Here is a 16,707-nt window from a genome sequence, read left to right on the forward strand (position 1 = left end):
GGTGTGTGAAAGGGGAGGCCAGGTGGCCCTAGCCAAGAAGCCTGGAGCAGAAGGGGGTGGTGCCTCTCAGGTTGTTTACAGTTTTAGCAACTCACTTTAATCACCTATTATCACCCTCTCTGTTTTTAGTTCCTAGAGGAGCCATGGTACTGTCCCCCACGGAGTCAGACACAATCATACATAAGCCATTTATAAATGTAATACAATAGTCCCCAAAGATACTGCGTGGGGTTGCAATATTTGTCACAACATGATGTCGAATGGCCAGTCAGAACACAGGACTTCCTAAAACTGTTTTGTATTTTCCCATAAATTATAGACTCACTCTTCTCTAAGAATAGGGAGGGGCTGGACTTTAGCCTTCAAATTTGCAGTGATAAAATCCTAATGCCCATAAGCTCTTGCCAAGCAGTATGATGGTTACTTGCCATATTAACTCAATCCTCAAAATGCAACTTCCCAACACAAAGTGCAAAATTGAACAGCTTTTTTTAAAATTTGGAAGAATAGCTCAGAGAGCTCTCTCCTTAGCCTAAAGAATAGAAGTTTGTGGCAGCCTGCTTTAAAAGTCCCCAGGGTAGACGTAAAAACACTTGATTGTGTACATCACTGTGTGCAACACAGATCCACCAGGCCTTTTTGTCACTCAGAACAGCTTTGTCGATTAGGATTTTGCAAAAGTTAGCTGGAGGCTAAGAAGCCCATCTGTGCGTCATGCAAAGCCCTTGGCACAAGATAGAAAAATGTCTTCATGCTGCAGTTGGGGAGAATCAGGCAGTGATTCCTACCACCAGTGTTCCAGCCACCTATTTTCCCTTTTCCTCTGTCACAAACCATCTGTACTTACCCTGATGACCTGTGGGAACATGGCTAATGAGACAGTATTTAGAAATTATTGTATCAATCGCAAAGAGCAAACATTAAGCAGAAAAAATATGGTTACTGCCACAGTTATTGTGTTGGTTGGGAGAGGAATATGACTCTAGGATTTTCCCCCTTGTTAACCGCACAAAATTCTCTGTCGCTCACACACTCCAGGGACACCCACTTTTACCCGCTCCTAGGGTTCACGTGTAAACCTATTCATTTAAATACCCACCCATACCCAATTCTTAGGGCTCTCAGGGGTGGCTCCAGGCACCAGCGCTCCAAGCGCGTGCCTGGGGCAGCTAGCCACGGGGGGCGCCCTGCCGGTCCCTGCGAGGGCGGCAGTCAGGCAGCCTTCAGCGGCATGCCCTTGCGGGAGGTTGGCCGGTCCCGCGGATTCGGCAGTAATTCGGCGGTGGGTACGCCGAAGCCGCGGGACTGGAGAGCCGCCCCTGCTCAGAGCGTAACTTCCTGTGGGTTTGCAGGATCTTTTACCAGTGAAAGAGCCTTACACAGTAATATCTTTACTCTCTATTTATTAACAATTACCGAGCAAGCAGAGTATACATGCTAAACATACAATGCTATGCTCACCAATCCTGATCAGGCAGGCGAACTTTCCCTGTTGGCCAGGCAAGGTCAGTCTCGTCTGGATTCTGGTTGCTGCACGTCACGGTCATGCAGAAGATTCTTGGCAGCTTTGATCTTAGGCTGTGACTTGGAGGTGTGGTCATCTTCTTCCGTGTCTTTTCTTATTTTTCTTCTTCTGTTCCTTCTCTCTGCTGGTCTCCTTCTTGGAGCCCAGTTTATATAGTGAAACTTGAATCCTGCTTAGCTATACCTTAACCAATTACTTTACTAAAATTTTACTAATCAATCCTAATATATTGTAATGTTTCAGAGCGGTAGCCGTGTTAGTCTGTATCAGCAAAAACAATGAGGAGTCTTTGTGGCACCTTAGAGACTAACAAATCTATTTGGGCATAAGCTTTCGTGGGCAAGAACCCACTTCATCTGATACATCTGATGAAGTGGGTTCTAGCCCACAAAAGCTTATGTCCAAATACATTTGTTAGTCTCTAAGGTGCCACAAGGATTCCTCATTGTTTATATTGCAACATTCTCTAACCAATTATACCCCTCCACCTTAACTGATTTACACCTAGCAAAATTAATTATACAGCAGACAGAAACAATTAAAGAACCAGACAGAGATCATACAGACAAACAATAGGGAAGTGGGGACCATAATGACAGAACAATAAAGAAATGAGGATTTCACATCCCCAACTATTGAGAAGTGATTTCTTGCCAGACAGGATGCCATCAAACTAAGTTTTCTTTAACCATCTTAAGATCTGTTTCTTTATCTGGCGATAGTGGGGCCATTAGAACAGGATCTCCTTCTTAACAGTCTGATCTTACACTATTTTAATGTAATTTAGATGGAATGTGAGGATGTGACTTCCTGCTTCTCATCTAATGGCTGCTGCTCTTTCAATCTGGCTACAGACAAAGGCCATAGGCTTTAGGCCAGGGGTCGGCAACCCTTGGCACGCAGCCCATCAGAGTAATCGGCTGGCAGGCTGCGAGAGTTTATTTACATTGATTGTCCGCAGGCACAGCCTCCTGCAGTTCCCAGTGGCCGTGGCTTGCCATTCCTGGCCAATGGGAGCAGCGGGATGCAGCGGCCAGCACATCCCTGCCACCCACTCCTCCCGCAGCCCAGCCGCCGCTTCCCGCAGCTCCCATTGGCCAGGAACGGTGAACCACGGCCACTGGGAGCTGTGGGCAGAAGTGTCTGTGGATAATCAATGTAAATAAACTCTCATGGCCCGCCAGTCAATTACCCTGATGGGCTGCGTGCCAAAGGTTGCCGACCCCTGCTTTACGCCTTACAATATGGCTACAGGCCTTATAATATGGCTACAGAAAAAGGCCTTATCCTTATACCCTCAGAAGGCTGGAATACCACTGGCAGCCCACAGTACTTTGTAAAATTTCCCAGAACCACCTGCTCCAGAGAGCTGTGCTATGACATCTTCTGGAGTCCCACAATTCAGCGGCACAGCGATGGCAGGAAGAAATGCTGTATAGAGCTGGGTGTGGATGTGGCAGATGCTGTTTTTCAAACAACTGTTCTGCAGAGTGGACATGCTGCACCATTGCAGGGACCAACAGCATCAGTTGCAGCCACTCCACAGGCTGTCCTGGTGCTTCCTCCAGGTGCTAACTCAGACCAAAAGATGTCTCCAGCCTCCCAAAAGTAACATGAGACAATGTATACACAGGAAACGCCTGTTTGGTGTGCAAAGTTCAGAATCAGCCCAATTCTGAGAACAGCAAAAAGAAACTAAATTCCTCTCCTCTCTGCAGAAGCAGCCATGGCTGCTGCGAATCCAGCACAACGGTTCCTAGGTGAACTGACTTGTTCACTGTGTCTGGATTATTTTCAAGATCCAGTGTCTTTAGATTGTGGGCACAATTTCTGCCAGGCCTGCATCAATGTGTGGTGGGATGGACTGAAGACAAACTTCTGCTGTCCGGAGTGCAGAGAAACCTTTTCCCATAGAAACTTCAAACCAAACAGGCAGCTGAAGAACATTGTTGAAGCCTCCAGAACACTTAGACTGGAGTCAACAAATGAACCAGAAGTCCGGAGAGAGTGTAAGAAACACAGTGAGGTTTTAAAAGTCTTCTGCCAAGAGGATCAAACCCCCATTTGTATGGTTTGCCATCTGTCCCGAGATCACAAAGCCCACGCTGTGGTTCCCATAGAGGAGGCTGCCCAGGAGTACAAGGTAAGCAATCACTAACCATGGATTATTAGACAGTCAGCAGTGGCTCTATAGCAGAGGTTACAAGTGAGTTTCCACGATAAGCAGAATTTGCCTCGTGTGTCCGAAAAGCTCACAAAAAGGGAATTTCACCTTCAAAATTGACAACAGCTGTCTGTGGATGAGGTATAATTTTCACAAGGTGTTCAATAATTATGACACCTTAAATGATAGGCATTCAGAAACCAAAACATTTAACATGTTTGTGTATTTCCCTCCACCTCTCATCCCTTCCAAAGGATTCACATATATATATATATATAAATCAAACCTTGTTTACTGGACTCACCTAGTTGAGATTTCAATGTCCAGGGCCAAAGCCAAGTTCACTGAACACTACCATTAAAAATATTAATATTATAGGCAGTGATGCTTACAGTTAAGGTTGTTTCAAATAAATTCTCCAGAATGCTATATTGAAAGGGCATGAATTATTTTTAGCTCAATGACAGGTCTGCAGGCCTGACCAGGTAGGTTGAGGAAGCAGCCTGGAATTTTTCACTTGTTATGTCAGATGCATAAAGCCCAAAGAGTCGGTTGGGCAGAAATTAGAGCAACGACAGACTGTGATTTGCGGGAGTTTTGAGAGGTGGTGCAGCAAGTGCCATTGTCTCACCTCTCTTGGACATTCTGAGTCCTTCAGGAGGGTAGCAGAATTTGAAAATGACAACTATGGATTTCAATGTGAAAGTTTTGGCCCTGATCCTAGGATCTGTCCAAGATATGCTTGACACAGGGCTTGTTGGGGGGAGGGCAAAGGGAGCTATCTGCTACCTTTGCCCCCTGGGAGGTAGTTTGACCACCAGCATAATTTAGGGCTTGTCTACACAGAGAAATTGACCAACATAGCTGCTTCAGAATTACTATTCCACTATAGCTTTGCTGGAATAACTCCCCGATGTGGACACTCTGTTCTGGAATACAGCTAACATTATTTTGGAATAACTATTCTGCTTCCAATGTGGAGCAATAATTCATGAATAAATTCACTTTTATTGCAGAATAGTGTCCACACAGGCAGTTATTGTGGAATAGTTTATTCCAGCATTGCCATGCCAGTCAGTTTCCCTGTATAGAAAAGCCCTCAGTGTTATTCTAATTAGAGCTGTCTGAAAAGAGGCAATTCCTTTTTGCAGTTTTTCTTTTATTATTATTATTTTTTGCATTTTTGGAAAAAGTATAATCCCCCGAGCAAGGGACAAGGCAGAACAGAGCTCCCCTGGCAGCAGGCTGGGAAAGCTTTTGTCAATTTCACGGGACGAATGTGAAATTGACCAGAGCCTTCTAGGCAGGCAGCCAGGGATCCTCATTTCACTTCCCCCCCTCCCCTCAGAACTGAAGTTCTCATGAAAAATAGGGTATTTTTCATGAAAAATTTCATTCCAATGAATTTTTTTTTTACCAACTCTAATTCTAATACACTGGCTTATAATGACCCTCGTGGCTTTTATGCTGATAAGTCACTGCCAGAGCACAATGCAGTCCAGCCACATTCAGCACCCCCTGATGTTGCTAGAAGTGGTCCTATTATCAAATTATCATGGTTCTGTGCTTGCCGGGGATTCACTCAGAGGAAACCAGCTTTATGACTCAAAGCAAAAAAAGAAGTCAGGATCCACTGAGGGAAAATATGGCTCAAAAATGCAATTAAAGTAAAAAATATTTTCTCTTTTCTTAGGATCAGATTCTGAGCCATCTGGAGACTTTAAAGAAGAATCGAAAAGAGGTTCTGACATTCCGATCGAATGAGGAAAAGAAAAGCCAGGAACTGCTGGTAGGTGTTATTCTTGCTCATCGGCAGTAGCGCATACACTACTTTATGAATGAGATATTATTTATTTATTCCTCACTGCAAAGCAAAGCTCTGTTTTGGTTTAATAGACGTTAAGCAGATAAATGGAGAATACAAGAAAATCTGCCTGCTTGATTCTCTCCATGGATGGAAGACAACATGGATTTCCAAACATTTCAACAGCTCTTTCTTAAAAAGTAGTTATTTATTTAGCAAAGAAAAAACAGTAAAAAAAAATTATTCAGAAACAAAGCAAATCAATGCATCTTTCTTGACTAGATTTGAGCTTTGCTATAAGCTAGTGCTAGCCAAGTTCCTTTACCTTCAAGTTGCAACTTCAGAAACAAGATGAGCCCTAGGTGTCTCTGCAGTGGAGTTTCTCACCTCTGGAGCACCCCCCTCATATCCAGATGCAGTGTTGCCAGGATTCTTTCAGGTTAGAATCCCCCTTTATCCATCCTGACTCCACAACAGTCTGTGTCCATAGCCTAACCCTCCGGCCAGCTCAGCTCATTGTTCATTTCACTTTTCAGGGTTAACAGAGATGTCCCAAATAAGAAACCCCAAAGTTTAGTGTCATTTAAGCCTGGTCCTCACCCTGCTTCTGGGACTCACAGTTCTTGGCCCCTTTTTCTTTCTTGTTCTCCTACCTTCCTTCTTTGTCTGGGGACAACGGCCCACCCTCTCCTCTGGGTCCAGCCCAAGGACTCGTTTTTAGGCAGATATGGGCTGTTTCTTTCATCCCTCGACTCCTTCTCTGGGCTGCTCGCTCCTACCTTCGCCCTGCTGGTTAACATCATCACCAGATCTCTGGACTCTGCTATCCCAGCCTGGATCTACTGCCCCGCAGCTTATGACCCTGCTTCCTCAAAGCCCTTCTCTGCCGTAGCTGTGACATGTTGTAAGCAGTCCCTCTGTCTCTTCCCTTTAGAGCAGTGGATAGCTAGCTCCTCCCTCCTCCAAACAGTTCCCCCTCAGCTGTCTCTCTGGACCCGTGTGTCATGTACTTCTAGTACACGCTAGGTTGCAGGGCTGTTACTAGCAGGTCAGGCTTCTGTACCAAATATGGACCAGTTGAGCTTCCTTTATGGAGCAATACACCAGATAGTTCACTATAAGAGCCTCTATTGCACTGCCAGGAATGGCTGTCGTGAGCTGAAGTAAGGTTCGTTGCATACACCACCACCAGTTAGTGGGCAGTGTAATACAGTTTAGCATCCAACGTAGGCTGGGAGCTGCTTCCATGCAGTCTCAAGCCGAATTTCCCTCCTCCCTCAGCCCCCTCCCTGCAGCTGGAGTTATATCTCAGGCCTCTCGCCTTAGGATACTCTACTCTGCCTTTCCCCGCCTTCAATCAGTTCTCCCTCCACCCTCTCCCAGATGCTGGAAATGTGCCTCCAGTCAGCTGCACGGCCTTTGCCAGCTTCCTTCAGCGGAGCAACAGCCGTGGCGATTAGCCTTCCAGCCTGGCAGGTTCCGCCAGCCTCCCCTGCGAGGAAGGGGGGAGAAGCCACTCCGATTAGCACACATGAGGGAGGAAGTTTGAGCCATGCCTCAGGGGAGGAACTAAACTAGCTAGCTCCAATACTGGAGCAGTGACGCTGCCTTAGCGTGCGCTTCACCACGGGCCAGGGGTGCTGGAGCAATTTCTATAGTGGGGGTGCTGTGAGCCACTGAACCAAACTGTAACCCCTGGATATAATGGAAACCACTCCAAGCCAGGGGTGCTGCAGCCCTTCCAGCACCTTTGGCATGGGCTGTACAAGCCTACCTGGAGCCCTGGGAATTTACTCACAGGACGAGTCCATGCTGCAGTGCACGTGGCCACGGCCTCACTGCCCCAGACCTGAGCTAGCTAGATTAATGCTAGCTCAGGCACATCAACTCAAGCTGCAATCGCAGCCCGGGATTGCAGTATAGCCATACCCTCCGTCAGTCATGTGGGCTGCCCTGTGTGTTTGTCATTGTCCTGTAAGAAACTGGCCTCTGCTTCATTCTCCCGGTCGGTTACCATGTTCAGGGGTCTCTCTTCACGTGTCTCGACCCATCCAGTTCTGAATTCCACTTTCTGCCAACCATTCTGAAGTCCCTGCTGGTCTCGCTCTAGGTTCCAGTTCCTGCCACCCTTCCTGATTTACAATGACCTAACAACCTTGTTTTCCAGAGCCCACTGACAACTAAGCCTGGGATACAAAGATATTTAGGTGCCTAATTCACATTGATTTCAGTAGAAGTTTGGTGGGTAAATGCCTTTGTATCCCACACTAAATATTCTAATCATGTAAGAAAAATAACCTCCTATTTAAAGCACTCGGGGCTGCTAAGGAAGTTTTCTACTGAGCAATAACCATGTTCTCATGACACATCAGGTGCTGAATTCTTAGTGGTCGCAGTGAATTAATCACTATGGAATATAGGGAGCTTTATGAAATGTCCCATGACTCTCTGCCCTCTCTCTCTTCGTATCTGCCCATTACAGAAAAAGACAGAAACCGAGAGGCAGAAGATTGTGTCTGAATTTCAGCAACTGCGTCGGTTTCTGGAGAAACAAGAGAGATTCCAGCTGGCCCAGCTCGATGAGATGGAGCAGGACATCGTGAAGAAGAGGGATGGATATATCGACAGACTAAATGAGGAAATATCACTTCTCAATAAGTTGATCTATGAGCTATACAAGAAGTGTCAGCTGTCAGCAAGTGAATTTCTGCAGGTGAGACTATGATGGAAACACCCGAAATCCCTATACAAGGAGGGGAGGGCCTGCATCATGTGTACCAGATTCCAGAGTCAGAGGTCTCAATATAACTTAATGTGTATTTTGTTGACATCGAAATTATATTATCCTGTGAAAGAAAGCTCACAGAAACGTAGATCTGAGACATGGAAAAGCCCTGTTAAAAAATCCCATCTTCCTGGAGCTAGTAAAAGATCTGGACTTGTAGTAACTAAACTTTTAGTTATTTTTGTTTGTATTATTTATCCAGACTCTTACTGTCACATTCAGTATCACTCAGTAAGAAAATATCCTGGCCTCTAGGCCACTGCTATTTCTATACTTATGAGTATCATATAAACTTACAGAAATCGTACAATTTGCTAAACACAAAATTCATAACAAAATATTATTCAAAATGCAAGCAGCTCTACTCGTTAAACTACATAAACTTAATTCCCTAAATTGTGCTTTTGCAAAATCTAATGCTCCTGTATGGCTACATTGTGTGGTCCTCTGCCCTGTTCCACACTGCTCAGGTCCAGTAGCTAAATTCCAGTGGTTACTGCTCCAAGATTTCCCTGTCACGCTCAGACGAGTAAAAGAAAAATAATCTTCGCATTTTGAGTGTTGGAGGAAAGTTCTCTAAAACACTAAACTCCAAAAGTGATCTCCAGGGCTGTGAAAAGTGAATAGAGGGAACTGTGAGTCAGAAAATAACTTAAAGCTGCCTCATATCTCAAAGCAAAGTAAATCCTCTTCAGTGCAGGATCCCAGTGTGTGGCATGTGGACTGAGGTTCCTTTTCTCTCTCGCTTTCCCCCTGTAGGACATCAGAAGCACCTTGAGAAGGTATGTGGCTCCTTTGCACTCCCCCCCTCACACGTCATGATTAAGGAAAGGTGCTTGGGCACGGTGATGAAAGGAATGGAACCATCAATATACCCTACATTTTAAGATGCATAGAAGTGGTCAAGGTCATAGATTTTAAGGCCTGAAGGAACCATTAGATCATCAAGTCTGTCTGACCTGTATAACATTGAGATAATTTCAACCAATTAGCCTGTACTGACCCTAACAACTTGTGTTTGGCTAAAGCATGTCTTTTAGAAAGGCATCCGGTCTTGACTTGAACAAGTCATGAGATTAAAGACTTATTACTTCCCTTGGTAGTTTGTTCCAAGGTTAATAAGCCTCACTGTAAAGTGTAAGCGATAAAAGTCCAGTAGGTTAGTCCCTACCTGTTCTGACACCGCGCTGCACTCTGGAAGCAGCCAGCAGCAGGTCTGGCTCCTAAGCGGGGGGGCCACGGGGCTCCGCATGCATCCCTGCCCCACCCCAAGCACCAGCTCTGCACTCCCATTGTCTGGCCTAGGAATCGGACCTGCTGCTCGACACTTCCAGAGCGCAGCGTGGTCCGCGGTGCCAGGACAGGCAGGAAGCCTGCCTTAGCAACCCCCACTGCTCCATTGACCAGGAGCTGCCAGAGGTAAGCCTGCAGCACACCCCCGCACCTCAATTCCTTGCCCCAGCCCTGAGCCCCCCAAACCCAGAGCCCCCTCTTGCATCCCAAACCCCTCATCCATAGCCCCACCTCTGAGCCCACACTCTAGTCAAAATATATAATTGTGTTGGGTCATGGGCATCAACAATTTTCTTCAACTGGGTCGCAAGAAAAAAGAGTTTGAAAAACACTGATTTATACTGATTGTTAAAGAATGGGCACTGTAATTCAGAGGAAAAAATGTCTCCTGCAGTTAATGCATTATCTGAAAATAAACTATATGGGACACAATTTCAGTTAGACATTCCAAAAACAACCTTAACTCTGACCCAGAAGATGGAGCTATTAAAAGCTATGTGACTCACTTCATTTTTTGAGTTATACAACAATAAAATTAAAGGGCTTAAAATGCTTTCAGTTACAGATGGGCTGGGAAATAAGCACTCATCAGGAGAGCCGAGGGACTTAAATCTGGACTCGGCAGCTTTGATCATTGGAGACTGAAGATTCAGATAACGTTCACTAATAGTAGGTCATTTTCTCTAGATGTGAAAGAAAGACATTTCAGAATCCTTTGTCTCTTTCTCCTGAACTGAAATGGGGCAGCTGGAATTTCTCTGAAAAATCTACAATTCTACAGAACATACAGAAGAAATGCAGAGGTAAGGAGCCCTGTTACACAGACAGACACTGATCACTAGGGCTGAGAACTGATCACTGATCTTGCTTAAACCTGGCAGGTTATTTGTGTCCTCCCTCACAGCCATGCAGGGCCTTGGCTTTGAGATAATAAGAAATCATGGGTTCAGGTCACAGTTTTTGGGAAGACCCCAGTTTAATTTGTAGCGACAGGCAACAGTGCTTGTCAGGCCGCTACTGATGTCATTGGGAGCAATAAAAGGTCCCTTCAAGTTGGTTCCCTATTCTTAAGCCAAAAGCAACAGAGGGTCCTGTGGCACCTTTAAGACTAACAGAAGTATTGGGAGCATAAGCTTTCGTGGGTGAATGCCCACTTCATCAGATGCAAGTAATGGAAATTTCCAGAGGCAGTTACGCTATTGAACAGCTACTGCGCCCTCTAGTGACAGAGAACTGGCAGCTCAGTAGCATGAGACACCACACTGTCTTGTGAACTAAGCATAGGACTAACGACAGACTCTTGCATTTCTAGTCCTGGCTCTGACACCTGCATAGATACACCTCTCATTGATGTCAATAGGAAATTGCACTAATGTCACTGATGGAAGAATTGTGCCCTTTGTTACTACTGATTAAACACTGTCACTCAAAAGATTACGCCTGATCTTTAATTATGAAATGGCAGCAGTTGCTCCATCGTTACTACTACAATTTCTACAATAAACTCCATTTTGCTAACTCATCCACTGTTCCTAAATCCACTAAAACTTTCATATTGATCTCAAAATCGGTAGACAAAGACAGAATTTTTCCACACCATTTAACAGCTTGTAGACAATGGGTTTCTGAATTATATCACCTTAAAATAGAACAACCCAATTCTCTGTTTTCTCATTCTAGTGGGAATGAGGGTGGGGGAGCAAAGATGGCTTTAAGGAGATCACAAATCATACGCTGCCCACACAATGAACATATTATTCTTACTAAGTATAAAGAAATGTATATTTAATCACAATAATCTTAAATGTGAAAGAATACTTTTCATTTTGGGTCAGAGTTAAGGTTGTTGTAGTGCGTGCATTACTAAACTTCATTAGATTATCTGTGTATTATGCAGGTAGGAGACTGAAGATATCTTTAACTATTCATTTCCTTACTTTTAAGTAATCAGATTTTATAAAATGAGGTGATAGGCAAGTACATTGTTATCACTCAACAAGTTCTATTTGTTTGAAATAGTGTTTGATTGTATTAATATATACACCAGGTATACAATAAAACCAATTATGTTAACGATTAGGAATTTCACCATCATTGTGACAACATGAAATCTTATCTTTCACCTTTTTTCCTTCCTTTAGAATCTTTCTCATCTGAATGGAAATTGCACAAAGGTAAATTTTTGGCAACTGAAAATTATGGGCATATTTCCCCAAAATAAAGAGAAAACAAGTTAATTTAGGACTCTGGCTTTTCTGGTAGAGCAGCATCTAAAAATCACATTAGACAAAAAGCTATGAGAATACATAGAGTAAAGGAAATGAAAGAGAAAGGGGATTGCCTCAGACCTCCATGGATATTTTCACATAATAGAGTAACCGTGAGGATACATTGAGGAATTAACATCTCCATAGTTCAGCTGTACGGTTGCACTGGGATTTCCACTCCGTGTGTGACTAAAGTCCTATGTTTTATATATATATTGATTGAACGGAGTCTTCAAACAGAGCACAATAGCTCTCTTTAAAGAGGAAATGAATTTTCTCTCTAATTTATTTAGTAAAAGGTTTCATTATATTTTCAAATGAAACATTCAAAAGGTTTTTTGGGTAAATTGTGCCTTGTTTTGCTCACACATCTTTGGGTTCCTCTAACTATAAACTCCCACACCTACCGCCTGCATTGAGAGCTCATACACTGGCCCCTTTTGACTGTAAAATGATTAAACACATCAAGAGCTACTCCCCTGAACCCGAATAGCCTGGCTGAGTTTTGTAAAGATGAGCCAATGGACCTGCTCAGATCTACCACCTCTGATGGAAAAGAGAAAAAAACTGAATTATTTGTTGTCGTTTCCAACCTGACTCCCCGCTGTGACCTTGGTGAGCTAGGGACCCAGGCTGTCTGGAATTGGGGTCTATGGGGAAGGGGAGCAAACAGGGATGGGGCAGGATGGAATCAGTGACTCCCAGACCAGTCCAGGTCCCTATCCCCTAGACCACAGAATGGTCATGTAGGGGTTGAGCATGGCTTTGGAGACACTGGGGGTGAGCAGGAATATTTGGGGGGCCTGGGAAGGGGAAGTTGTCTGTGTGAGTGGTAGCAAGGAATGAGGTTTGAGGCTGTGCAGGGCACTCGCTGGGTCTGTGTCCAGTGTCTCTGTGACAAGCAGAGGTGGTTGAAGAGCTCTCCGACTGGCTGGCTCTGCTCTCAGGGAGAGCTAGGTGGCTTTTCTGGGAGACCCTAGAATCTCTGTGCCAAGGCTCTGGCACATCCAGACCTCACCATGGCACTGCTGCCTCATGTGCTGGGAATCAGAGGCAGCTGTGTCAGGGGAATCCTCCAAGTGCTGAGGACACCCCTGATCCCTGTTCCCCTGCCCAGGCCTGGTCCCTATTAACACAATCCCTCTTCCTGCCTTCGGCTTCCCCAATACCCCTATTTGGTCCTCCCAGCTCAGTCCCCCGACCAGCACACCTGGCAGCAGCTCCGTGAGGAGGCAGGGTAGGGCAAAGTGCTGTGAGAAGTCATGCAGAAATCAACAAAATATGGAGGACCAAGAGGAAAGAAACAGGATTGTGGGAAGAGAGCATGAGAGGAAAGTGGCATTTGAGCCAGCAAGGGTCTGGAGGTGGGGAGAGATGTGAATGGGAGAGGAGTTTTAATATGATGGACCATAGTTCAGGGGATGAGGAACACAATGAGATGCTTGGATGGGGGGCATTTGGTTTCACTACAATCTACTAGGATCTCTAGTCCCCTCCCTGGAGAGAAGTGGTGTAGACTGGGAAAGGCTCTGAGTCTCTGCCCTGGATTGATCCCCTTGCTCTGTCACTGACGCATCTCAGCCCAGAGGGTGGATCCCACCTGCACTTGGCTCAGATCGGCTCCCCATTCAGAGCAGGGTAAAGCCAGGAGGGAGGCGATTCTCTGATTCACTCTCCAGCTGGGACAGGTTCTGTCCCTGATACAATCAGACTTTCCCACAGGACTGAGCTCTACCCCTAACCCTCTGATTTTCCCTCTCCAGTAAACGTGACTCTGGATCCAGACACGGCCCATCCCGAACTCATCGTGTCTGCGGATCGGAGAAGTGTGAGACGGGGAGACACAGGGCAGGCTCTGCCCAACAATCCTGAGAGATTTGATACGAAGCTCTGTGTGCTGGGCTGTGAGGGATTCACCTCTGGGAGGCACTGCTGGGAGGTGGAGGCAATGGGACTCTGTGCTGTTGGGGTGGCCAGAGAATCTGTGAGCAGGAAGGGACGGATCAACTTTAGCTCTAAGGACGGGGTCTGGGCTGTGGAATGGAGCGGGGAACAGTGGTGCCGGGCTCCTACCTCCCCTGTGACCTCCCTGTTCCTGATCAAGGCACCTAGCAGGATCCGGGTTTATCTGGACTATGAAAGGGGGAAGGTGGCATTCATCAATGCTGGTAAAGGGGACCCGATCTTCACTTTCCCAGCAACTTTTTTTGCTGGTGAGAGAATCTGCCCGTTTTTCCGAGTTGGATTCAGGAGACTCTCTGGTCTGTTCCATCCCAGTTCCCAGCTCACACTGTGTCCCTGAGATGCCCTGTCAGGCCTAGGGTGACCATCTTTGTTGGCTGGAAAGAAGAGAAAACCCACGTGAAAAATAAGGGACAAGGCTTTATTTTAAAGGATGTGGTAAGGAAACGCTATTTCCTTTAACCTGTCATATATATTTCTCTCTCAAGTTTACTTCAAGAATACAATGCAATTATCATAAACGTCAATGTAATCTTTAAAATGGTCAGGGACATCTCTTAAAATAAGGAATGGGTGGTCACCCCAAGAGACAAATCGATGAAATAAGCAACAGTCCATTAAAACAAGGGATGAGTGGTCATCCTAGTCAGACCTCATGAAGCACGCTCTGCTAGCCCTAGCTTCTTAGTCTGTATGACCCTGCAGAACTCAGCCAGACCCTTTCCCACCCAACTTCCAGCCATCACCCACCCATCTGTATAACCATGGAGACAGTGATAAGAGAGGGTTGTGGAGCTCTGTGTGAGGGCAGAGAGGTGCTCTAGGCTGGGACTCTATGATCCAGGATGCCAAATCTGTCTGGAGTGAGACCCCGAGGGAGTGGGACAGGGAGACCCAGCCAAGGCCCTGGGAGGGGGAGGCCTGGCTGAAGAGGAGTTGTGCTTAAGTATCAAATATGCAAGTTTTAGTATTTGGATCAAATCTCCTTACTTTTCCCCTGAACAGGTTTGTCTCAGAATATTATTATTCTGCAATAGGAAATGAACTGCTTCTGTGGCAGAAACTAGAAGAGAAGATCTTTCTTTTATCTTCGGCAGATCTTGCTGTACGTACAGGGTCAAATTCCCTCTTTGGTTTTGTTTAAACTGGAAAAAGGCATCCTGGTTAAAAAAACATGTTAACTAATGTGTTTTAACGAACATGAAAGTAAACGTGGCTTTGCGCCTAGCGCAGACATGGGCCGTTGTGTTTAAAATCATGTTAGCTGCTCATTCATTAGCCACAAGCAGCTAATATATTTTAAATACAGCTATTACTGTGTATATAACGTACTAAGGCTGAATTTAAAAAAAAAAACGAAGTGACTTAAATCTTATTGATTTTCAATGGAATTTGTGCTCCTAAATAACTTAGGATGGGATTTGCAAAAACACCTAAGTCATATGTATCAGGGTTAGTTTAAATGTGTTAATATATTTTCTAACATAATGCATTTCCCCAGTGTAGACAAACTGCCTGTGTTCTCCAGTTCACCTATTAAAATTGCCCAATGGATGCACCTGGGAGAAGAATTTGTCTGTTAAAACTTTCTGGAAAGCTCTGGTTTGCTGTGTGAGGTGTATTTTGAAATAGAAACAAAGGTTGGTTTCCACATGGATTTTGCCCAAAGAAATTTTAAATGAACAGAGACCTGAAAGCCCAATCTGCTGCCCAGTATAAGATGTAAAGGCATAACAAGATGAGGAAAATAGGAGTGATATGAAATATAGGAGTGATGCCAAAGTTCCATCATGCACTGGCTGTCCTCTTCTCTTCCCCATCCCATGCCCCTTCCCCACTGCTCCATCTCCTCCCCATCCCAGCCCTTCCTTCCCCACTGCCTCTTTCTCCCTGCCCCCACTTCCCCTATCCCCTTCTCTTCCCCATCCTATGCCCCTTCCTTCCCCACTGCCTCTTTCACTCACTGTTGTACAAGATGAAGGATGGCTCTCAGCACACAGAAGGGAGCTCAACCAGCACTAGGACCCAGAAGGTGGTGTCCAGCTGAAGTCCAGGGAGCTGAGCAGCACCTTTTTCCAGCTGGGCTGCGCAGCTCTGCGTTCACAGAAATGGCGGGGGCAGGGGCAGTGGCATGTGACCTTGCACCCCATGTGCCTCCCACCCCTTGCCTCTATTTGGGGGGCAATGCCCCCAAACTGTGCCATGAATATTCCCAATCACACACCCCCTGTTCCTCCTTCACTTTCTGCAGGGGTGCAAAGAACGCTGCAGGCAGGGCCGGCTCTAGGCACCAGCAAACCAAGCAGTTGCTTGGGGCGGCAGATTTGCAAGGGGCGCAAGAATCCAGCATGGGAGCTGAGAACCAACAGGGGGCCCTGGGAGCTGTAGTTCCTTGGTGAGCTCCCTGCCTATAGAGCCAGCCCTGGAGCACGGAAAGAACTACATTTCCCAGCATTCCCTTGGGCACTAGCAACAAGAAAGGGAGGGGGAAGGAATATGGTACTGTAATCTGCAGCTTGCTGTGAATGGTAGGAACAGAGCCGGCTCTAGGTTTTTTGCCGCCCACCCTGTATTGCCCCAGCCCTGGACTCTCCCCCGCCCACACCCCCTGCTGCCCCAGCTCTGGCCCCCACCTGCACCCTCCTGCTGCCCCAGCCCTGGGCTCTCCCCCACCCACACCCCCTGCCTCCCCAGTCCTAGGCTCTTCCCGCACCCCCTGCCACCCCAGCCCTGGGCTCTCATGCCACCCGCACCTCCTGCCACCCCAGCTCTGGCCCCCATCCACACCTCCTGCCACCCCAGCTTTGGGCTCTCCCCCACCCACACCCCGTGCAGCCCCAGCTCTGGCCCCCACCAGCACTCCCCTGATCCCCCAGCCCTGGGCTCTCCCCCAAAGAAGGAATTGGG

At 46.2% G+C, this 16,707-nt stretch overlaps 1 protein-coding gene across 3 annotated transcripts in view; it reads left to right on the forward strand.

Moving 5' to 3' along the window:
- LOC117870440 (E3 ubiquitin-protein ligase TRIM39-like) overlaps positions 1 to 16,707 on the forward strand; it is a 44,046-nt gene that overhangs the window by 22,405 nt on the left and 4,934 nt on the right. The window contains exons 2-9 of one of the 3 annotated variants that reach the window (XR_004643981.1): positions 3,244 to 3,668; positions 5,383 to 5,478; positions 7,976 to 8,206; positions 9,038 to 9,060; positions 10,259 to 10,374; positions 11,713 to 11,745; positions 13,602 to 14,238; positions 14,806 to 15,347. Coding sequence is in view for 1 of the 3 variants with exons in the window: in XM_034757591.1 (XP_034613482.1) it covers positions 3,244 to 3,668; positions 5,383 to 5,478; positions 7,976 to 8,206; positions 9,038 to 9,060; positions 10,259 to 10,374; positions 11,713 to 11,745; positions 13,602 to 14,140 (1,463 nt within the window). In the remaining 2 variants the exon portion in view is untranslated. Of the gene's footprint in view, positions 1 to 3,243; positions 3,669 to 5,382; positions 5,479 to 7,975; positions 8,207 to 9,037; positions 9,061 to 10,258; positions 10,375 to 11,712; positions 11,746 to 13,601; positions 15,348 to 16,707 lie in introns of those variants that run through there. The other 2 variants (XR_004643980.1, XM_034757591.1) reach the window with 2 other exon arrangements.

The sequence above is a fragment of the Trachemys scripta genome, unplaced genomic scaffold (assembly GCF_013100865.1).
Source record: "Trachemys scripta elegans isolate TJP31775 unplaced genomic scaffold, CAS_Tse_1.0 scaffold_28, whole genome shotgun sequence".
NCBI lineage: Eukaryota > Metazoa > Chordata > Testudines > Emydidae > Trachemys > Trachemys scripta.